General features: G+C 46.5%; 2 protein-coding genes and 1 long non-coding RNA gene across 3 annotated transcripts in view; 2 read left to right on the forward strand and 1 right to left on the reverse strand.

The window, feature by feature from the left end:
- Nucleotides 1-6,489, forward strand: part of MUC13 (mucin 13, cell surface associated) — a 31,317-nt gene extending 24,828 nt beyond the window's left edge. Inside the window, exons 10-12 of the mRNA XM_050781813.1 lie at nucleotides 856-940; nucleotides 3,621-3,822; nucleotides 5,201-6,489. Of these exons, the coding sequence (XP_050637770.1) occupies nucleotides 856-940; nucleotides 3,621-3,822 (287 nt within the window). The 3' untranslated portion in view covers nucleotides 5,201-6,489. The remainder of the gene's footprint in view (nucleotides 1-855; nucleotides 941-3,620; nucleotides 3,823-5,200) is intronic.
- Nucleotides 1-20,855, reverse strand: part of LOC126949190 (uncharacterized) — an 80,797-nt gene extending 59,942 nt beyond the window's left edge. Inside the window, exon 1 of the long non-coding RNA XR_007723610.1 lies at nucleotides 20,742-20,855. This is a non-coding gene — a long non-coding RNA (uncharacterized LOC126949190). The remainder of the gene's footprint in view (nucleotides 1-20,741) is intronic.
- Nucleotides 19,489-22,758, forward strand: part of ITGB5 (integrin subunit beta 5) — a 122,592-nt gene continuing 119,322 nt past the window's right edge. Inside the window, exon 1 of the mRNA XM_050781635.1 lies at nucleotides 19,489-19,929. Within this exon, the coding sequence (XP_050637592.1) occupies nucleotides 19,860-19,929 (70 nt within the window). The 5' untranslated portion in view covers nucleotides 19,489-19,859. The remainder of the gene's footprint in view (nucleotides 19,930-22,758) is intronic.

Below are 22,758 nucleotides of genomic sequence, written 5' to 3' on the forward strand. Positions count from 1 at the left end.
GTCTATGGCCCCATGAATCCACATTAAAAGTGGCATTTGTGGAAGTCATGTAACAGAAAGAGACAAAGAGGTCTAGAGCAGTGTTGTGCATTGTGCAATAGAAATATTATGTGAGCTACACATTTCATTTGAAATTTTAGAAATTTCAAGTAAATTATCAGAAGTAAAAGGAAACAGATGAGGTTGATTTTAAGAATATATTTTATTTAACCCATATAGCCAAAATATCATTTCAACATGGAATCAATAAAAAAAAAGATAAACCAATTATCTCACATTTTTTTCACATGAGGTGTTTGCAATCTGGTGTGTCTGTTACATTGTGTCTCATAGCCGCAGTCAGGTGTCAATAGTGCCAACCAGGGCAGAGTTAGGAGAGGAGAATGGGTGATAATGAATGTCTAGACTCTTCCCTCATTGATGTTATTATCAAGCCATTAGCTGGCTCCTCTAGCAGTGACATTTAACTCCAACCTGGTTTCCTTAGCTTATCAGTAAGGTGAGGTATGGAGTGCAGGCAAAGGCAGCAGAGGTAAGGAGGGAGGTGTGGCCCTCAGTTAATACTCCACTCCCCACAAAGTCCAGGAAGACCCTGCCACCATCGGCCTCCTTTATATTTACAGTCTTTTGTCTGGCAAGGCTGCCCTTTCCAATTGAGTTCTGAAGGCACAGTTTAGGAGGTGTGAGGGGCGGATGCTAAAGGAAATAGGCCAACTATCCAACTGGGCCTGGAGGGTTGGAGACCAGAGCCTGATCGTCTTCACAGCTAGAAGTCCCTGGGAATCACGAACCTGTGCAGTAGACAGTTGGGGGCCGGCTTGCTGGAGACTGTTCTTATTTTCTTCTCCCTTTCAGAATTTCAGCTGATCCTCACTATTGTGGGCACCATCGCTGGCGTTGTCATTCTCAGCATGATAATTGCATTGATCATCACAGCAAGGTATGCGATGAAAGTGTCCTTTTTAATTCTTTTTTTTTTAATAGAGAGATGGGGGCCTCACTCTGTTGCCCATGTTGTTCTCAAACCCCTGGATTCAAACCATCCTCCCACCTCGGCCTCCCAGAGTGCTGGGATTACTGGCATGAGCCTGTCATGAGCCACCACACCTGCCAGAAGTGGCCTTTTCCTGTGGCACAGCACCACCAGCATGACACTCTCTAGTTTCCAAACACATTCATCCTCTCCTGGGCAAGAGAAGGGAGAAAAGGAGAGGCCTTTCTAATACCACTAACGTTTTTTCCTTACCTTAGTTTTCTTCTTATTATATAAGCAATAGCATGATCATGGAACAAAATCAAGAAAATAGAGAAGTGGGTAAAGGGGCGGAATTTAAAAATCACACAAAACCCACCACGCTGAGGCAACTAACATTTTGAGATGTAACCTTCCAGATTTATTTCTATCTTTTAAAATAATATTATATACATAATTTTGTATCTTTTGTGTTTTTAAAATTTTGGATTGAGGTTTTTTTTTGGTTTAACACTGTAAGATGACATAGCAACCATTTCCTTATGTCATTAAAAACTCTTTGTTGCCGGGCGCGGTGGCTCACGCCTGTAATCCCAGCACTTTGGGAGGCTGAGGCGGGCGGATCACAAGGTCAGGAGATCGAGACCACGGTGAAAGCCCGTCTTTACTAAAAATACAAAAAATTAGCCGGGCGCGGTTGTGGGCGCCTGTAGTCTCAGCTACTCGGGAGGCTGAGGCAGGAGAATGGCGTGAACCCGGGAGGCGGAGCTTGCAGTGAGCCGAGATCGCGCCACTGCACTCCAGCCTGGGCGACAGAGCGAGACTCCATCTCAAAAAAAAAAAAAACTCTTTGTTAATGTAATAGTATTTAACTCCACTGAAGTTGTGAAATACAGTTTTCATCACGTCACTTCCCTGTCCAGGACTCTGCTACAGATGGTCTAAAATCAACCTCAACTGAACCCCTGGGTTTTTTAAAACTTTTTTTAAGAAAGGTTATTTCGTTAGCCGGACATGGTGGTGGCACCCCTGTAATCCTGCTACTCAGGAGGCTGAGGCAGGAGAATCCCTTGAACTGGGAGGCGGAGGCTGCGGTGAGCCAAGATTGCCCCACTGCACTCCAGCCTGGGTGACAGAGCAAGACCCTGTCACACACGCACACACACAAACACACATGTGTTATCTCTGCAAGGCTATTTCTCAGCTTGGTGCCTTAAGGTCTCTTCTCTTACGGAAAGGGCAGTAGAGTTCATTCATTCAACAGATATTCAGATAGACTAAAGGTCTTCCCATTAACAGGGAGGCAAATGCTGTGATCTCTTTCCCATTCTACATGTGCCAACTGGGGATCCACTTTGAATATTTTTTTTTTTTTTTTTTTTTTTTTTTTTTGAGACGGAGTCTAGTTCTGTGGCCCAGGCTGGAGTGCAGTGGCGCGATCTCGGCTCACTGCAAGCTCCACCTCCCGGGTTCACGCCATTCTCCTGGCTCAGCCTCCCGAGTAGCTGGGACTACAGGCGCCCACCACTGCGCCCGGCTAATTTTTTGTATTTTTAGTAGAGACGGGGTTTCACTGTGATCTCGATCTCCTGACCTCGTGATCCGCCAGCCTCGGCCTCCCAAAGTGCTGGGACACTTTGATTTTTTAAAGCTACTGTTTTCTAACATTTAGTTCATGTCTTATATTTTGGCAAAATAAGTAGTTTTCCACTACAATGTGAGAGGATAAACAGATTTTAGGTTCCTGAAATATTTTGTTCTTGTTTTTTTTTTTTTTTCTTAAGACAGAGTCTTGGTCTGTCACCCAGGCTGGAGTACAGTGGCATGATCTTGGCTCATTGCAACCTCCACCTCCCAGGTTCAAGCGATTCTCCTGCCTCAGCCTCCCGAGCAACTGGGACTAGAGGCACGTGCCACTGTGCCTGGTTAATTTTTGTATTTTTAATGGAGATGAGGTTTCACCATGTTAGCCAGGCTGATCTCGAACTCCTGGCCTCAAGTGATCTGCCCACTGCGGCCTCCCAAAGTGTTGGGATTACAGAGGTAAGCTACCAAGCCCAGCCTCTTTTCACGTCTTTGAACTTATTTTACTCATTTTACCCACCGAGGTGATTCTTAGATGTTGACTTTGCTTGAATGAAATGCTGTATCACAAATTATCTTTTCTCTTTGACCTCTATTATCATTTCCAGAAATAATTCAAAAGCACACTTAAGAATAATAATATTATGAGCAAAATATGAATGAGGCCAGTGGAATTAGATGGTTATGTTGGATCAGCATTGAAGTCCAGGTTTTGTAGATACTCAGAGCTCATGAGCTTAAACTTAGGGAACCTACACTGAAGAAAATAATGAAGTGTTTTATTTCATTCTTAGTGGGGCATCAAGTCTGCAACTTATTCTTTCATAAAAAAACCGTTGGTGTTCTTTGGTTATGCAACTTATTCTTAATTGGTTCAGAAATGTTAATAATTGGGGGATCTGGGTGATAAGTGTGTGAGAACACTGTAATATATGTATTTTGTAACTTACAAATAAATGTGAAATTATTTCAGAATTTGAAAATATTTTTAAAAAGAATGTTAACATTTACTTCAAGAAACTTTCTGTCATTGTCAAATCCTAATTCCTCTTACTGATTACAGATCAAATAACAAAAAGAAGGATATTGAAGAAGAGAACTTGATTGACAAAGACTTTCAAAATCTAAAACTGCAGTCGACAGGCTTCACCAATGTTGGAGCAGAAGGGAGCATCTTTCCTAAGGTCAGGATAGCGGCCTCCAGAGACAGCCGGATGCAAAATCCCTATGTAAGCCAGAGCAACGTGCCCCGCCCTGACTATTAGGTGAGTCAGTGGGCTTTCGCTCCTGCTTTTGGGACTGAATGCACCAGGGCAGAGCAGAGACCTGGTTGTTGGATCTTCAATCCTTGGCTGCCCTGCAGGCTTTCTTTTTCTTTTTCTTAACTGAAAGAGAGAGAGATCAAAAAGGGAGTTCTCTGCTGTTGTAACTCTGAGCATCTATGTGATTTCAGACACATCACTTAATTTCCCTGGCCTTTGCTTTTCTCATCTGTAAAAAGGGCAGCTTAATTTAGATACCTCAAAGGTCCTTTAGATTACCAACTTCCATGAATATGACTCCAGAGATCATGATGATACTTCTCAGGCTGTTTAAAGACCTAGGTCCTCCGGCAGGACCAGGGAAGGACATTGGATGTAAACATAGTTCTGTGGGATCCTTTTCACCAGGCTGTGTAAAGGCAATGCTCTCTTTCCCTGCTGCTTGATCTCAAGGCAACTCAATCTATTTTTTTAGTTCTATTTGTTGTTGTTGTTGTTATTGTTTTGAGACAGGGTCTCACTCTGTCACCCAGACTTGAGACCAGTGGTATGATCTTGGCTCACTGCAGCCTCAACATCCCGGGCTCAAGTGATCCTCCTACCTCAGCCTCCCAAGTAGATGGGACTACAGGCACATGCCACCATGCCCGGCTAATTTTGGTATTTTTTGTAGAGACGGGGGTTTCTGCCATGTTGCCCAGGCTGGTCTCAAATACTTGAGCTCAAGTGATCCTCCCACCTCATCCTCCCAAAGTGCTGGGATTACAGGCATGAGCCACTGAACTGGGCATCAGTCCATTTCTAAAGGGATAAAATGGAGCTTAGCTTGTTGGCTCATCCCCATACTCCTAGCACTTTGGGAGCCGGAGGCAGGAGAATCGCCTGAGCCCAAGAGTTGGAGACCAGCCTGGGCAAATAATGAGACCCCATCTCTACAAACAATAATAATAATAAAAATATAGCTTTTTTTTTTAAAGGAGATAAGGCTAGTTAGGCTGGCAATACTGTATTTCTCTAGGGAGAACTTTCAAGGACAATAGCTTGTACCCACTGGGTTTGTACTGGATAATCATAGCTGGCACTGCTTAGTGTGATTGAATGAAATGTTGAAAGGAGGAAGCCTGTACGAGACTTTTGGAGGAAGAGTGACAGGAGACTGAGATGGAAAGAAGGAAGATGGTGAAGGAAGAGGAGAAAGGGAGCTGGGGAAGAGATGGGGAATGGAAGAGACATGAGAGAAACGATAGAGAGAATGTGGGAGAAAGCTGAAGAAGACAAATAATGAAAGTAATATTAATAATTTACAGATCTAAATGATCTCATATGTTTCTGTTGGAGTATTTTCTAAGAGTATTATCTCTCCCTCTCTCTTTCTGTCTAGAATCATAAGAATGTGGAACCCGCCATGGCCCCCAAACAATGTACAAGCTATTATTCAGAACATTTAGAAAGACTGATGGAGAAGTGAGCACTAGTAAAGATCTGGCCTCCAGGGTTTTTCTTCCATCTGACATTTGCCTGCCTCTCTGAATGGAAGTGGTGGATGTTTGCAATGAATCCAGCTCGCTTGCAAAATGAGAGTCTATGACACTAAATGTAGTAGATGCTATTAGATGCTTGTCAGAGAGGTGGTTTTCTTCGATCAGTACAAAGTACTGAGACAATGGTTAGGGTTGTTTTTTAAATTTTCTTTCCTGGTAGGGCAACAAGAATCATTTCCAGTGTAGAGGAAAACTCCCCAGCATTGCTTGCTGAACATTGCTCTTGAGTTGAAATAAACGACCTAATTCCCCTGGGAAACATATGCATCAACTGTGGAGGTCCGAGGAGATGAGAAGAGATACTCACCATCTTTCAAGGGTCACAAGCTCACTCTCTGACCCATCAGAATAGGGATACTGCTTCTATTGGAGGGATTTTGGCAACCTTTGAACAGCTCAGAGCTTGCAACCGAGCCTCACCCAAGAAGCCTGGAAGGAGACATATCTCTCAGCTTTTTCAGGAGGCGACTGGGAATCCAGGAACTTTCTGATGCTAATTAGAAGGCCTAGACTAAAAATGCCCACTATGGGGTACACTCTACAGTTTTTGAAATGCTAAGAGGCAGAAGGGGCAGAGCGTAAAAAAACATGACGGGGTAGAAGGAAGAGAGGCAAAGGAAACTGGGCGGGGAGGATGAATTAGAGAGGAGGCACCTGAGATCCACCTTCTTCCTTAGGTCCCCTCCTCCATCAGCAAAGGAGCACTTCTCTAATCATGCCCTTCCAAAGACTGGCTGGGAGAAGATGTAAAAACAAAAAACCCAGGAGTAAGAGCCTTAGGTCAGTTTGAAATTGGAGACATGCTGTCCGGCGAAGGGTGCGAGAGGGAGCTTAAGCTCAGGGGTCCAGCCACCCAGCCTCGGGGTATAGGTTCCTGAGGTGTGCCTTTGGAGCCTCAGCCTTCCCTGGTGACAGAGGCTTAGCTGTGGCCACCAACACATACAGCCACACACACACACACACACGAATGGGGGCAACCATATCCAGCACAAGCTTTTACAAATGTTATTAGTGTCCTTTTTATTTCTAATGTCTTGTCCTCTTAAAAGTTATTTTATTTGTTATTATTATTTGTTCTTGACTGTTAATTGTGAATGGTAAAGCAATAAAGTGCCTTTGTCAGATGGTGTCCTTTCTTGTGTTTGGGGCTTTTTTTTTTTTTTTTTTTTTTTTTTTTTTTGGGACACGGTCTCGCTCTGTCACCCAAGCTGTAGTGCAGTAGTATGAACATGACTCACTGTAGCCTCAAACTCCTGGGTTCAAACAATCCTCATACATCAGCCTCCTGAGTAGGTGGGGCTACAGGAGTATGCTATCATGCCCAGCTAATTTTTTTTTTTTTTGGTAGAGACAGGGTCTCACTATGTTGCCCAGGCTAAGTTTGGGGGTTTTGATGATGCACACAGCAGTTAGTCTCATTTTAAATAACAAACATGATACATGGTAAATGGGAGTGATTGACATCTGCTGTCCTTATTAGGGGTTATTGGATTACCCAAGGTAACATTCTACTGGACAGGAGACATTTGCTTCTCCCGTGCACATCCCACTCCTACCCCATGATGAAACGGTCAAGCATTTTGGGTGGGGCTGATCCTGCTCCCAGCTACAGAGGTTGGCCCTAGTGGACTCAAGCCAATCAGTGAAATCCCATGCCTCCTTGCCACAGTAATTGTCCTAAAAGTGAACATGTGGCATAAGTGGATACAATTAGAATAAAGCCTAAACTTTGGTAGGAAGTTTGGAGAAAGAGAAACTTTCTTCTTCTGAAAAGTGAGCTTGAGGGTGTGAGGTCTTAAACTGCTTCTGTTTTGCTGGGGACAAAGCTGACACACACACAGGCGAAGAGCGGACAGACCCAGAGAGAAATGGACCTGGCACCTTGATCAAACCATACCTGAAGGCTCTGGCCTTTCCTCAGCTACAAGGCCAATTTGAGTAGTTTTTTCCTGTTATTTGCAGTCAAAAAAATCCTCACTGATACCACTTATGTTTATTCTTGTATTCTCATGGCTAAGTGGTGAATCACATACAAGAAACATACTCTTGTGAGCTATTAATGCCCCACTAAAGAAATCAGCCATAAACCAATCAGTTAACAGCAGCGGAGTTAATGCAGGCAGAACTCAAAATTGGCTGGCCACTGTAATTTGTCATCACGGACTCTATTTCTGACCTGCATATTACCCCCTTTATATTTAAATATTGTTCTGGATTCAGTACTGGCGGAAGGCTATTGGAACCTTATTTCTAAAGAGGCCTTTCCCCCTTCCTGATCCCCCTTTGAACCAGAGCATGCCAGCTCCTTTCAATTCTCAAAGGTCCTGAGCCGTACTAATTCTGGGCTTTCTGGGCCATTCTTCAAAGACTTCCATTGCTATTGTTTGAATAAAAATAATCTCCTAAACATGCATATGTATAATGTTTATGAAAATGACTTTTGCATTTGCATTCAAAAAGTTCTTTTTTATTATTGTGCAACATGACCTATAATTCATTTGTTTCTGCCTGCTGGTACCATTGCAAAGGTTTCCTTACTAATCGTCCTGCCATCTTGGAGGGCTGTCACAGTGAACTTTCTATGATGCATACCTGATTGTGACACTCCCTTGCTTAAGCTTTCAGGGATCGTTCACTGAGAAATAGAGCTCATAGAATAAAAGACTCCTGGTGGCATGGCACTTCTAGATATCCGGTTACTGCCGCTGATTGTGCTGGCTTTGCCTCATGCCCCTCCCTATGGTGCACTAACACTTTGGCCACACCTGCTGTTTCCTAAACACACCACCTCTTTAATTAATTTTTTTTTTTTTTTTTTTTTTTTTTTTTTGAGACAAGATCTGGCTCTGTCGCCCAGCCTGGAGTGCAGTGGTGCCATCTTGGCTCATTGCAAACTGCCTCCCAGGCTTAAGCCATCCTCCCACCTCAGCCTCCTGAGTAGCTGGGACTACAGGCACATGCCACCACACCTGGCTAATTTCTGGGTTTTTGTAGAGATGAGCTTTTGCCATGTCACCAGGCTAGTCTTGAATTCGTGAGCTCAAGCAATCCACCTGCCTTGGCCTCCCAAAGTGCTGAGATTACAGACATGAGCCATTGTGCCCAGCCAACAAACCATCTCTTCATGCCTCCATTCCTTTGCTCATGCTTTCCCTCATGCTGCTTTCCCATTTGGGAATGCCCATTTCCTTCAACTACCTAATGTCTTAATCTGTTCGAGCTGCTCTTATGAACTACTACAGACTGAGTGGCTTACAAACAACATAAGTTATTTCTCACAGTTCTGGAGGCTGGGAAGTCCAAGATCAAGGTGTCAGCCAATTTGGTGTCTGGTGAGGACCCAGTTCCTCATCTTTTCACTGCAACCTCACGTGTTGGAAGGGGCAAGAGATCTCTCTGGGTTTTGTTTTGTTTTGTTTTAGATGGAGTCTCGCTCTGTTGCCCAGGCTGGAGTGCAGTGGCACGATCTTGGCTTACTGCAAGCTCTGCCCCTGGGGTTCAAGCAATTCTCCTGCCTCAGCATCCTGAGTAGCTGTGACTACCAGTGCCCGCCATCATGCCCAGCTAATTTTTTATTTTTAGTAGAGATGAGGTTTCACCCTGTTAGCCAGGATGGTCTCCATCTCCTGACCTTGTGGATCCGCCCGCCTCGGCATCCCAAAGTGCTGGGATTACAGGCGTGAGCCGCTGAACCCGGCCTGGGGTCTCTTTTATAAGGATATTAATCCCATCCATGAGGGCTCCACCCCCATGACCTAATAACTTACCAAAGGTCCCACCTTCTAATAGCATCATATCAGGCTTTAGGATTTAATACGCGAGTCTTGAAGATACCTAAACATTTAGACCATGGCACCTAATAAATACTTCCATCTGTCTAGATCAACTAAACCATTATCTCCTCTGGCTAGCTTTTCCTAATTCTTCCTTTCTTCCACCAGCACTCTCAAGTAGAATTGCCTCCTTCATGTCCCAACTGGTCCTATAACCAGTTCTTTTTATTTTTATTTTTTAAGTGGGGAGTGAGTTATTATGTAGAGCCATCTCCAACCTTGAGGACACCTTCTAGGCACAGCCCTAAGACAGGATGAGAAAACGAACATGTCACACTGCTGGCTCTCCGCATTAGACTGAAGGTCCTCTGAGGTCAGCTTTGGGTGAAACAGCATGGGATGGCCCGCTGCCTTGACAGCAGCAGGTCTTAGCTTCACATTGGGATCCCCTGAGGAGGTATAAAAGTCACTGATGCCTGGGTCCCATTCCAGAGCACTTCATCAGGCTAGGGCAGACCTGAGTCTCAGGAGTATTTAAACTCTTACCTGCATGATCCTCTCCCTCCCCCTCCCCGTCCCCCTCCCCCTCCCCCTCCCCCTCCCCCTCCCCCCTCCCCCTCCCCCTCCCCCTCCCCTCCCCCTCCCTCCCCCCCTTCCCCTCCCCTCCCCTCCCCTCCCCCTCCCCCTTCCCCTCCCCCTCCCCCTCTCCCTTCCCCTCCCCCTCCCCCTCTCCCTTCCCCTCCCCCTCCCCCTCCACCTCTCCCTCTCCCTCTCCGACACCCAGGCTGGAGTGCAGTGGCACAATCGTGGCTCACAGCAGCCTCTAACCCCTGGCCTCAAGCCATTTCCCCTCAGCCTCCTGAGTAGCTGGGATTCCAGGAGCCACCCGCCACGCCCGTGCTCCCAGGTGCTTCGAATGTGCGGTGGAGTTTGAGAAGCACCGTTTCAGGTCACTGAGTTGGCTAATGATGGTCCAGCTCGAGGTCACATCACATCATTTCCCATTCTTTCCCCGAGAGTCTAGAAACCAAGAGTCGCATTGTGGACAAGAAGCCTCAGTAAGCTCCAAGTCTCTTTATAGAGAAGGTGACCAGGCATCCAGATTGCATCAACACCAAAACCGCTTGAGACTGAACTCTTTTGTGCCATTTTGCCCCCAAACCCACCCTGTCCTCCCGCCCCTTTCTAGAGCTGGGCAAATCTCGGGGCCGGTAGGTGGCGCTGTCTCCTATGGCTTGCAGAAAACTCAACTTCCGGCGGGGCGGTGCTTTTAAAAGGCTTTTTTGAAATCATTAACTTTAATTTTATTATTTTTTCTTATCGAGACAGAGCCTCACCCTGTCACCCAGGCTGGAGTGCAGTGGCGAGATCTCGACTCACTGCAACCTCTGCCTCCTGGGCTCAAGCGATTCTCCTGCCTCAGTCTCCCGAATAGCTGGGATTACAGGTGCGCACCACCATGCCCGACTAATTCTGTATTTTCAGTAGAGATGGGGTTTTGCCATGTTGGCCAAGCTGGTCTTGAACCCCTGACCTCACATGATCCGACCGCCTTGGCCTCGCAAAGTGCTGGGATTACAGGCGTGAGCCACCTCACCTGGCCTTGAAATCATTAACTTTTAATGCACCATTTCTAAATTTCTTTTTGGACTTTTCCTTGGTCTCTTTATTCCTTGATCTTGTGCTAGGGAAAAATGAATGTTACGCTGTTTGCTCTTGAGATATTTGCATCATTTTTACTGAATCATTAGAGATCATATATTGTCCTCTTTATTGCTCTTATAATAACCATAAGTAATGTTAATGTCATATTAATGGTGCATAAAATTTGGTACAGTTGTTCAGAGAAATCAACGTTTTATTTAGTGGTGATTGTACAAAATTTAAAAGGAGATAAATCCATTTTCACTGAAAAATTCTTCAGTTAAATAAAAAACGAAATGCCACCCGTGGGAGGTGAGGTGAGCAAGATCTGCCTGGGTTTTCCTTGAAGGTTCTCCGAGAATTCCAGTTTGCCATTAATTGGCAATCCACAGTGCAAAAAGCAAGGTTGGAGATTAGGTTGGGGAGAGCCCTGGAAGACATATGGGGGTGTTCTTCTCAACCTCAGGGCTGTGAAATATGGTGCTGTTGTTCAAAGACAGAAGCCTGGGGCAAACCATGAAAGGCCTCATAATTTCCGCAGGCCTGGTAACATTTTTCCTGAGGCCACAATCATGACATGTGGGCCAATAATTCTTTGCTACTTCCAGATGAGAGAACCAGTTTGAAAATCAACAACTATAACAATATTTAATATATTATGAAGTACTCCCTATATGCCAGGCACAATTATTGTGCCTCACACATATTAACCCCTTTAATTCTCACGATAATTATGAAGTGGGTACTATTTTTATGCCTGTTCAATATTAGGAGAAATAGAGGCAAGTAACTAGTTTGCAGTCATATAACTAGGAAGTGACACAGCCAGGACTTGCGCCAGGCAGTCCGACTGCATTGCCTACCTCTCTGTCATTTAATGCTAAAATATTAATGTAATGTGGACATCCCTTAAAGAGGAGAGGTGATCATTTTGAGAGTCCACCCATAAGACAGGCCCTCATAGTCTTCCCACATAAAGAACATGTTCAAACAGGCATTCCATCCTCTATGTAAGAGCAGTGCTTTTTTGTAGAATAATTTTTAGTCGGTAGATCAGGTTATGTAAAGTAGAGCCTGCTGCCAAGTGCGGAACACATTTGGCTTTGCAAGTGGTAATTATAGAGCCAGCTCTGGCAGGAACCAGGCCCTTCACTTTCCAGATGAGCACACTGAGGTCCGGAGGGTGGCAGGCAGTTGCACGGTTGCTCAGCTAGTTGATGGCAATGAGGACTGGAACTCAATTCTTCTGATCCTGGGCCCAGATTTCTCATTTTCCTCCACTAGCAATTGAATATGAGGGGCCATATTCTACAAAAGGGTCATCAGCTGCTGCAAACAGGCAAAAGCTGGGTCCTGGGCTGGTGGCTGATGGCTGAGCCATGGCTTCTTGTGTACCTGGTCCTTGAGCAGCTGTTCAGCCTCCATTCCCCACTCCAGCCCCAAACATGACACCCCAAGAAGGGTAGGGGTCCGGAAGCTTGTCCCATCTTTTGAAAGGCTGCTGAACTGCTAGCTAAGCATTGTTTTAAAGGCCACTGGTATACCTAAGACAAGGTAAAGGTGAGAGGCATGATGGTTCACACCTGTAAAAAGCCCAGGATGGTTTTGAATGTGGCCCAACACAAATTCGTAAACTTTCCTAAAACATTGTAAGATTTGGGGGGGAATTTTTTTTAAGCTAATCAGCTATCATTCGTGTTAGTGTATTTTATGTGTGGCCCAAGACTTCTTCTTCCAATGTGGCCCAGGGAAGTTAAAAGATTGGACACCCCTGGGGTAGATCGTACCTGTTCTGTGTCTCTTCTCCATCTCCTGCCTACTCCCTTATTACTGGCATTTACTCAAGAAGTCTCTAAACATGATTGGTTTAAAATATAGTGTGTGTGTGTTTATGTATATTTGTATTCATTCTTTCTACTTTTTACTGAAATAACTGGAAAGGAATCTATGCCCTTTAGGTGATATGAGAAAACATCCAGGAGAAGAAGAACGCACTGTGATTGCTTTGCTCCAGTGAAAAGGAGGCATTTAGAGAAAGAATCCAGGAGAGTTTCCTCCAGGTCTAAGCTCTACTGATAATCTTAAAGAAAATTTTACATAAGCAATGTCCTATGTGAAAAAATAAAAATAAAACAAGCATGGCAAACTTAATTGAAAAGTATCACAACTTTTACTATAATTTCATTAATGGATTTGTTTGAACATAGTTCATGAAAGCTGTAAAATATATATTTCCTCTGGAATATATAATTAAAAAGTATTTTCAGAGTTAACCTTTGAAAAGTTGCCCTCAGAAAGATGTAATAATTAATAAGTATTTTCAGAATTGGTAATTAAGCGCTTGTGTGGGCTTCTTAACAGCTTCAGAGAAATACATTTCTATGACTTACAGCTACATTTGCACATTAAAAGCAACACCACCAAAGAGAAACACCTATCCCTATGTTGAAAATTTCTGTCGAGACTTGTTTGGTACTGTCTCTCAACGTGAAATTCCACCCCCCCTTACACTTGGCAATGACCACTATTCACATGTTGAACCTAAAAATAAGCCATCAAACAAAAATTACAGAGATCTAATATATGCCAGTTACTATAATAGGCTATTTTCACTAACAGGGAACCCAGTGTGCCCCGGGGCTTGTCATCTGCTTGTCTCCCATGTTCATCCATCATCTAGGTGTCATTTTTGGGTCTGCCCTCAGTAGTCTCGCATTGGCTGTGGCACAGGGATTACTTTTTCCTAACCAGGACCATGGTGGACAGGGAAAGAAAAACTTTGGCAGAGCATTTTCCTACAAAAAGGAATATAATTTGGTATTTTTAAAATAAAAAGTTAATCATTTTAATTTAATTTTATTTTGAGACAAAGTATCTCTCTGTCATCCAGGCTGGAGTGCAGGGGCACCATCTTGGCTCACTGCAACCTTCACCTCCTAGATTCAAGCAACTATCATACCTCAGCCTCCTGAGTGGCTAGGATTACAGGAGCACGCCACCACATCCGGCTAATTTTTGTATTTTTAGTAGAGATGGGTTTTCACCATGTTGGCCAGGCTGGTCTCGAACTCCTGACCTCAGGTGATCCTCCTGCCTTGGCCTCCCAAAGTGCTGGGATTACAAGTGTGAGCCACCACCATGTTCAGCCTAAAAAGTTAATCTTAACATTAAAGAAAATTGTATACATGTGTCATAGGCCTATCAATCTCTACAAAAGAATTTTGTAATACTCTGTCACCAGAGTCACTCATTTCTTGCAGTGTGGCAAATCCTAGCCGTGACTAAAAGCAGAGTAAATTAAGTGCCTTACCTAAACTAAGGGATATAGCGTAGGGTAGTTGTTGTTCTGCCCCTGAACTCTTTTTCTCCCTGCATGTTAAATTACAGGTATGCCTCAGTAAAATATTTCTGACCTGGATTACAAATTGAATTGCCCAATATAAAAAGTCACTTTGGGTGTGGGTAAATCTGAATTGTGAAATAGAAAACTTAACAAATCTGATTTTTAAGTTTTTTGTTTGTTTATTTTTAGGGCTAAAATAGACGTAACATAAAATTTACCATTTTAACTTTTTTTTTTTTTTTTAAACAGAGACTTCCTCTATTACCCAGGCTGGAGTGCAGTGGCACAATCATGGCTCACTGCAGCCTCGACCTCCGGGGCTCAAGCGATCCTCCCACCTCAGCCTCCTGAGTAGCTAGCTGGGACTACAGGCACATGCCACAATGCTAATTTTTTTTTTTTTTTAATAGAGGCGGGATTTCACCATGTTGCCCAGGCTGGTCTCAAACTCCTGGGCTCAAGCAATCCACACTTCTCCACCTCCCAAAGTGCTGGCATTATAGGTGTGAGCGACCACACCTGGCCCATTTTAACCATTTTTAAGTTTACCATTCAGTGGCATTAAGTACGTTCACCATGTTTTGCAATTATTACTACCATCTATCTCCTGAACTTTTCCATTATCCCAAACTAAGGCCAGGCATGTTGGCTCACTCCTGTAATCCCACCACTTTGGGAGGCTGAGGCAGGCAGATCACTTGGGGTCAGGAGTTCAAGACCAAACTGAAAGTATTTACACATTAATTTAATTAATACTCTCAATTCTCCTCTCCCTCTAGGGCCTGGTAACCTCTATTCTACTTTATGTCTCTGAATTTTTCATTCTATGTACTTCATCTAAGTGGAATCATACAATATTTTGTCCTTTTCTATATGGCCTATTTCACTTAGCATGTTTTCAAAATTTACCCATGCTGTCGTATAATAGGATTTCTTTCCCTCCCTTCCTCACTTCCTCTCTCCCTCCCTTCCTTCTTTTTTTGAGACAGGGCCTCACTCTGTCTCCCAAGCTGGAGTGCAGTGGTGCAATCATGGCTTACGGCAGCCCCAACTTCCCCAGGCTCAGGTGATCCACCTCAGCCTCCCAAGTAGCTGGGACTACAGGCATGCCACCACACCCAGCTAATTTTTGTATTTTTTATAGAGATGGGGTTTCACCATGTTACCCAGGCTGGTCTCAAACCCTGAGCTCAAGCAATCCTCCTGCCTTGGTCTCCCAAAGTGTTGGGATTATAGGCGTGAGCCACTGCTCCCAGCTGCATGTCAGAATGTCAGAATTTCATTCCCTTTTTTTTTTTTTTTTTTTTTTTTTGAGGCAGCTATGCACTCTGTTGCACAGCTCGCTTTAACCTCCAGCTACAGGCCTCCAACTCGAGGGCTCAAATGATTCTGCCTCCTCAGCCTCCCTATGTTGCTCAGGCTGGTCTTGAACTCCTGGCCTCCAGCAGTTGTCCCGTCCCAGCCTCCCAAAGTTCTAGGATTACACCCATGAGCCACTGCAAAGGCCTTCATTCCTTTTAAAGGCTGATAATAGTCCACTATATGTACCTACTACATCCTATCTTCTGTTCATCTGTTGATGGACACTTGGGTAGTTTCCACCTTTTAGCTATTGTGAATAATGCTGCTATGAACCTTGGTGTACAGGTATCTGTTTGAGTCCCTGCTTTCAATTTTTTGGAGGATATACACAGAACTGGAGTTGTTGGGTCATATGGTAAGTCTATATTTAATTCTTGAACTCATCATAGTTTAAAACTAACAAAAAGAAACATAAAATTTCTCTGGGTTATCCATGCTCAAACCCCATAGTCAAACCGATCCAAAACCAGCAGCCTCCTTTGGGTCCAGAAGCTTAGCAGTGATCAGACATGGAATGTTCCAGAAGTAGCCCACAAAGGAAACTGTTCCAGTGGCTGTGGGGAAGTTTTGCCTTGAGGTGAGCAATCAGTGCATACTGAATTTAATGAGTAGACAAAAGTTAAAGCATTTGAAGGTCATCTCCACTCTCCAGCTTAATTAAAATCAAAAAAAAAAAAAAAAAAAAAAAAAAAGAAAGAAGAAGAAGAAGGGACAAGAAAAAAAGCATAAACCAGAAAGCAAAAGCTCAGAGAAAAGGCATCTCCAAACCAGTTTTAAGATATTGGAGACTGGATCACTCAGGATTTAGAGCTTATGGCAGGTCTGGGCAAGTTAGGGGACTCAGGAATCCACCCAGGTGGTATAGGACAGGGGCTGGTAAGAAGGGAACCAGGGGAAGGTTTGATTGCAAAACTTTCCAAGTGCGGTTTAGGTAAGTGGCGGTCTGTGCTGGATTTGAGTCTGAGACAGATCAAACTGATATTTCAACAGTTTGTAAAGCACTGGAGTTGAAAGAAGGAAGGTGACACACAGAGGATCTGCTGCTCCACAGAGCCTAGGCTTAAAGAATGCTAGATAAATGCTAATTTTTATTGTAGTTATTAATGCAATATTTACCCAGTTTCCAGGACTCCACTCCCCTTCCATCTAATCCATCCTACACTCCCCTGACAGACAAATCTTTTAAAATCACCACTTGGCACACAACATCTCATAGCTCAAGCTCTTTCAGAGCACTGACTGACTGATTGATTGACTGAGACAGAGTCTCGCTCTGTCACCCAGGCTGGAGTGGAGTGCAGCGGTGCTATCTTGGCTCACTGCAACCTCTACCTCCTGGGTTCAAGCGATTCTCAGGCCTCAGCCTCCAGAGTAGCTGGGATTACAGGCACCCGCCACCATGCCCAGCTAATTTTTGTATTTTTAAAAGTGACAGGGTTTTGCCATGTTTAGCTAGGCTCGTCTTGAACTTTGGCCTCAAGCTATCCACCTGTCTGGGTCTCCCAAAGTGCTGGAATTAGACTTGAGCCAACGTGCTGGCCCCATTATTTATAATCACTGCCTCTCAAACTGGGATAAGAGTAGCTCCAAGGCCACTGACCTGAGAGACAGGTAGCTCTGAGATAAACCCAGGACAGCTCCTATAAAATATTTAGGGACAAGCATTTTACATCAAAACAAACATGAGGATATTATAGAATACGTTAACCCAAAATATCAGAGACCAGTCTCATTAAATTTGGAAAGTTTATTTCGCCAAGGTTAAGGATGTGCCAGTGACGGAAAGTCCTGACAATATGTACCCAAGGTGGTTGGGGGTACAGTTTTCTTTTATACATTTTAGGGAGACATAAGACATCAATCAATATGTGTAAGATGTAAATTGGTTCGGTTTTGTAAGGCGGGACAACATGAAGTGGGGGCTTCCAGGTTAGAAGTAGATAAGAGACAAAAGGCTGCATTCTTTTGATCAGCCTTCCACTGAATACACAATTTAGTCTGGCTCAGTGAATCTGCATTTTTACATAAACAATAGTCCAGAGGGAGCAATCAGGTATTCATTTGTCTCAGGTGAGCCTCAGAGGGATGACTTTGAGTTCTGTCTGTCCTTTGTCCACAAGGAATTTCCTGTGGGTAAATTGTGAGCGAGATATGTAGCTTCTTAGTTATCTTATTTAGGAATAAAATGGGAGGCAGGTTTGCCTGACCCAGTTCCCAGCTTGACTTTTCTCCTGGCTTAGTGATTTGGGGGCCCTGAGATTTATTTTCTTTTCACAAATACTGTAAAGGAGCTGGCTATGGACTGCTGCATCTTTGCCGCCAGGCACACTATATTGTACTTCAAGAAGTTTACCTCCTCAGGCATTGAGGCACCACCTTGTCAGAGTTTGGGAGGGGGCCGACAAATAAAGGTTAACAGCCAAACTCCTTGAGCTGGGCAGTTAGGACAGTTTTCCACTGGGCCCTCCAAGCCATTCTTCCACCAGGTCCCTGACCTGCAAAGGTGAGACCCCTTTGTTCTTTACCCCTTACTGCTTCAGTTTTAGCCAAGCCATGCTGCCCTTTTGAACAAAGCATCCCAGCTGTCACTTCCTCCAGCAGTTAACCCCTCTGTCCCTCAGTTTCCTCAACTGGATAACAGTAGGGTTGTCAGGAGGATGAAATGAGTTAATATGGGTAAAGGACTTAGAACAGCGCCTGGCTGGCAGTGTGCTCTCTGTACTTGATAAGTATTCTATCTTTATCTTCCCCTACCTGAATGTTGCCTCTTCTCTTGCCTATAAACCACTCCACTCTAAATGCACTTGTAGCGAATCCAAGCCCAAGGGATCCTTTGCTGCACCATCTGAGGAAGACCCCACCCCACTCCTTATTGGCCAGTTCAGATCCAGCTCATATGTAAACTACAAGATGAAAGCCTGAGCATATGTTTTTGAGTCTATCAGTTTGATCATGGAAACTGACAGATTGTCAGTAAGGACAACGAAATATAGCGGCATATTGGACAGTCTCAAATCCTTGAAAGGTGCAAATGTTAAAAAGTGAAAAGTTGGCCGGGCGCGGTGGTTCGCGCCTGTAATCTCAGCACTTTAGGAGGCAGACACAGGAGGATTGCTTGAGCCCAGGAGTTCGAGACCTACCTGAGCAACACAGCGAGACCCTCATTTCCACAAAACATGTAAAAATTGTCCGGGTGTGGTGGCGCGCACCTGTAGTCCCAGCTACTCAGGAGGCTAAGGTGGAGGAACCCTTGAGCCCAGGAGGTCCAGGCTGCAGTGAGCGGAGATTGGGCCACTGCACTCAAGCCTGAGTGAGAGCGAGACGCTGAGAAATAAAATAAAAGGAAAGGAAAGAAAGAGAAAGAAAAGAAAGAAAAGAAAGAAAGAAAGAAAGAAAGAAAGAAAGAAAGAAAGAAAGAAAGAAAGAAAGAAAGAAAGAAAGAAAAGAAAAAGAAAAAGTAACGTAGGTTTTACCTGTGCCTCCACGCCCCACCGTGCCCTCCCTTGCCCATCCAGAAGTCGCTTTGCGGTTCCACGCGCGGGCGTCTACGTCCCACCTCAGGCCGCCGGAGGTGCCGCTTTGGGAGGATGAGATGGGCCCGGCACGACATGACCCCGGTACCTGCTCTCCCTTTCAGAGTCTAGCAACCGCCTTTGGCCCAGGTAATCTCAGCTCGCCTAATGCAGCGTGCCCCGCCGCTTTCCCGTGGCGACGGGCGGCGAAGCAACGGGAGCGGGTTCTACTCAGTGGTTTCGAGCCCCCCATGCCCCAAGTGAGTCGCAAGCGATTTCCACCTGGGCCCGTAGGGCCTCCGCCTCCCGGGCCGGTCCCTGCACAGGGCGGAGCCGACCCGGCCCGGAGCTCGCCCCGCCCCGCCTCGCAGTAAGCTGACCGTGTGGCGGCCGGGCGGGGGCCTGGCAGGGGAGAGAAGGGGAGGAGAAAGGAGAGGAGGAAAGTGGAGCCTGGCGGGACGGAGGGAGGGAGGGAAGGGGCGGAGGCGAGGGGCAGAGTGTGCCGGCGCGCGGGGGAGCCTCGGCGCGGGGCGCGTCTCGGAGCCCAAGTCGCGGCCCCCGAGCGGAGCCAGCCCCTGCCCTGCCCGGAGCCGCCCGCCGGGGCCGTCCCGAGCGGCGACACCCTAGGCGTCCCGGCCCGCCAGCCAGGGCAGCCGCCGTCCCGGGACTCGGCCGTGAGCGCTGCGGAACAGATGGTGGCGGCGGGGCGCGGGCCAGCGCGGGCGCTGTGAGCCGTAGCTGCGCACGGGGCATGTGGCGGTGGCCCCCGGCCCTCGGCCCCCGCGCTCCGGCCCCCGCCCGGGCCCCGACCGCCGGCCCTCGCGGAGTGCAGCGACCGCGCCGCCGCTGAGGGAGGCGCCCCACCATGCCGCGGGCCCTGGCGCCGCTGTACGCCTGCCTCCTGGGGCTCTGCGCGCTCCTGCCCGGGCTTGCAGGTAAGCCGCGCCGCCCACGGCGCCCAGAGAAACTTTGTCGCGCACACAGCCGCGGGCAGGCGTCTCAGAGGGGCGGGGAGCGCAGGCAGTGCCTGAGGGCAGAGGGCGCCTTCAGGGCACTCCCTGGTGGATGGACCAGTCGCCAGGGGACAGCCCCGCGGGGCCGTCGTGAATCTCCTGTCCCCTCCCGGGCTGAGGAGGAGCTTCCCTTCCTGTGTAAACAGCCTGGCCGGCCTGCTGACCTAGCCCGCCAGCCCCGTGCCTAGGGCACGGGGAGGACCATCGCCGGCCCTGCCTTGGGGCCCGGGCTCTCCGTTGGCGGGCACAAAGCGGTCCTTGTGGCCGGCCGGGAGCGGGCGGGTTGCTGGGGGGGATGCCGCCGGTGTCCTGTTCCCGGGGAAGCAAGGGAGTCTCGAAACCCCAGCCAAAGCCCAGGGCCACCTCCACTCCTGAGGGCTCGCCTCCTGGGACTGCGGGTGCACAGGGCCCACCGCGAATCCTGGAGTTCTCTGCGCCTAGGCTAGCCGCCTTCATTTGAAGATGCAGACCCACTTCCCCACCCCACCCCGCCTGCTTCCGCCTCGCCTAGGCCACCGCAAACCCGAGGGGGCACCCGCGTCCCAAACCACAGCCCCACCTGGGACTTCCCTATTAGATTCCTTCTGCCCGACTTTATCCCGCGATTTGCACACGCTCGGAGCCTCACACTCCCCTAACTGTGACGGATTCTGGAGTAGAGGACAGGGGCTGTGGAGATTGCCCTAGCCCGACGCTGCCATGGGCTGACGGCGGTGCGAGGATCCCTCGGTTACCTGCTCTTAAGTTTTCAGGGTTGGGAGATGACTGGACGTGGCAGTTCGGAGGCCCTCGAGGAAGGATGCACTTGTTTGGGATGCGGACTTTCTCCCTTCCTTTAGGAACTAATAGTGCTCTATTCACTTTGGAGCCGGAGATACTTGATTGCTCTTGTGAGCCAAGTGGTTGCCTGGCTGCCCAAGGGGAGGACTGTTCACCCCCCCGCCCCCCGTGTCTCATTTACATGAAGGCAGTGGAGGTTTAGGTTTAAGAGCGGAGGAGGGGTCTGAGCAAACAACAACTTCGTTCAGACCCTAATTCAAACTTAATACTGTAGCAAGGTTTTTGTTTTTTGTTTTAAATGGGAAAATAATCACTCCAGAGCTCGGAGAGTAGATGAGTGGATTCCAGACACCCATCCGGCCGCCAGTGCCCATCACGGATAGTTTCATGGGTCCCTCGGGAAAGCGAGCAGAAGGAAGCTGTAGCCCACATCACACAGGAATGTATTGTTGTGAACGCTCCCCTGCCCCACAAGGACTTTCCTTTAGTTTGAAATTAGGCACTTTTTCTTTTTTGGTGGGAACATTTTCTTTTAATACTTTTAATAATGTTAGTAGTTTTTAATTTTGGCAAAATAAGAAAATCTGGCAACCCTATGTTAAGCTCCCCTTCTCATTTTCTGTTTGTTTCTTTTGTTTTGTTTTTAAATCTTAGTTTTCTTTGAAATCCAAAAGTTTGGAAACTGCCAAAGGAGATGGCTTCTAAGTTCCTCTCCAGCTTGACATTCTGTAATTCTGACAAACAGAATTATAATAATAATTTCCAGTTGCAAATAATTTTTTTTTTTTTTTTTTTTGAGTCAGAGTTTCAGTCTTGTAGCCCAGGCTGGAGTGCAGTGGTGCCATCTCGGCTCACTGCAACCTGCACCTCCCAGGTTCAAGCGATTCTCCTGGCTTAGCCTCCCAAGTAGCAAGGATTACAGGTGCCGCCACCGTGCCAGGCTAATTTTTGTAATTTTAGTAGAGACGGGGTTTCACCATGTTGGCTGGGCTGGTCTTGAACTTCTGACTTCAGGTGATCTAACCGCATCGGCCTCCCAAAGTGCTTGAATTACAGGCTTGAGCCACCGTCCCTGGCTGCAAATAATTTCTAAAAATACATTATTTTCCACTTGCATCGTGCTTTCTGTTTTTCAAAGTTCACGTACATCTTCATGGTGATGTCCATTTTCTCATATGGGCTCAGGAAGGAAGTGACTTGCCCTTCCCCTCTACTTGGGTCAGGAGTGGCGGACCAGGGACCATGGCTTTTGGTCCAGTGCCCTCTGTCCTACCTGACTCAGCTTAGGGAAGAGAAAAGCACTGAGCACGGTGGTTCATTTGCAACTCTTTTGGGGTCCTGTTTTCCCATTGCCCATCTTTTTTTTTTTTTTTTTTTTTTTTTTTTTGAGACAGAGTCTCGCTCTTGTTGCCCAGGCTGGTGTGCAGTGGCATGATTTCAGCTCACCACAACCTCGCCTCTCAGGTTCAAGCGATTGTCCTGCCCAAGCTTCCTGAGTAGCTGGGATTACAGGCATGCACCACCACACCTGGCTGATTTTGTATTTTTAGTAAAGATGGGGTTTCACCATGTTGTTCAGGCTGGTCTCCAACTCCCAACCTCAGGTGATCCGCCCACCTCGGCCTCCCAAAATGCTAGGATTACAGGCGTGAGCCACCACACCCAGCCTCTGCCCATTTCTTTGACTACAGGTTTTGGTGATGGTGCTGGTGGTGGTGGAGCAAGCCATGGCACTGGCCTCCAGAACTTGCTGCCTACCTCTTAGGGCTCTGAAGCTTCTAAGGATTAGCAGAGGTTGACTCACATCTGTGTGATTTCTCCTAGTTTCTCAGTGTTGCTGAATTAACTTCAACATTCTCTCTCTCTTTTTTTTTTTCTTCCCTTCCCTTCTTTTTTTTCTTGCAGCACTACAGGTACTTTATTCAGGGTGTGTTTCTGTATTGCTACTAGGAACATTACTATTTGAAAGAA

The sequence above is a fragment of the Macaca thibetana genome, chromosome 2 (assembly GCF_024542745.1).
Source record: "Macaca thibetana thibetana isolate TM-01 chromosome 2, ASM2454274v1, whole genome shotgun sequence".
NCBI classification, from domain to species: domain Eukaryota; kingdom Metazoa; phylum Chordata; class Mammalia; order Primates; family Cercopithecidae; genus Macaca; species Macaca thibetana.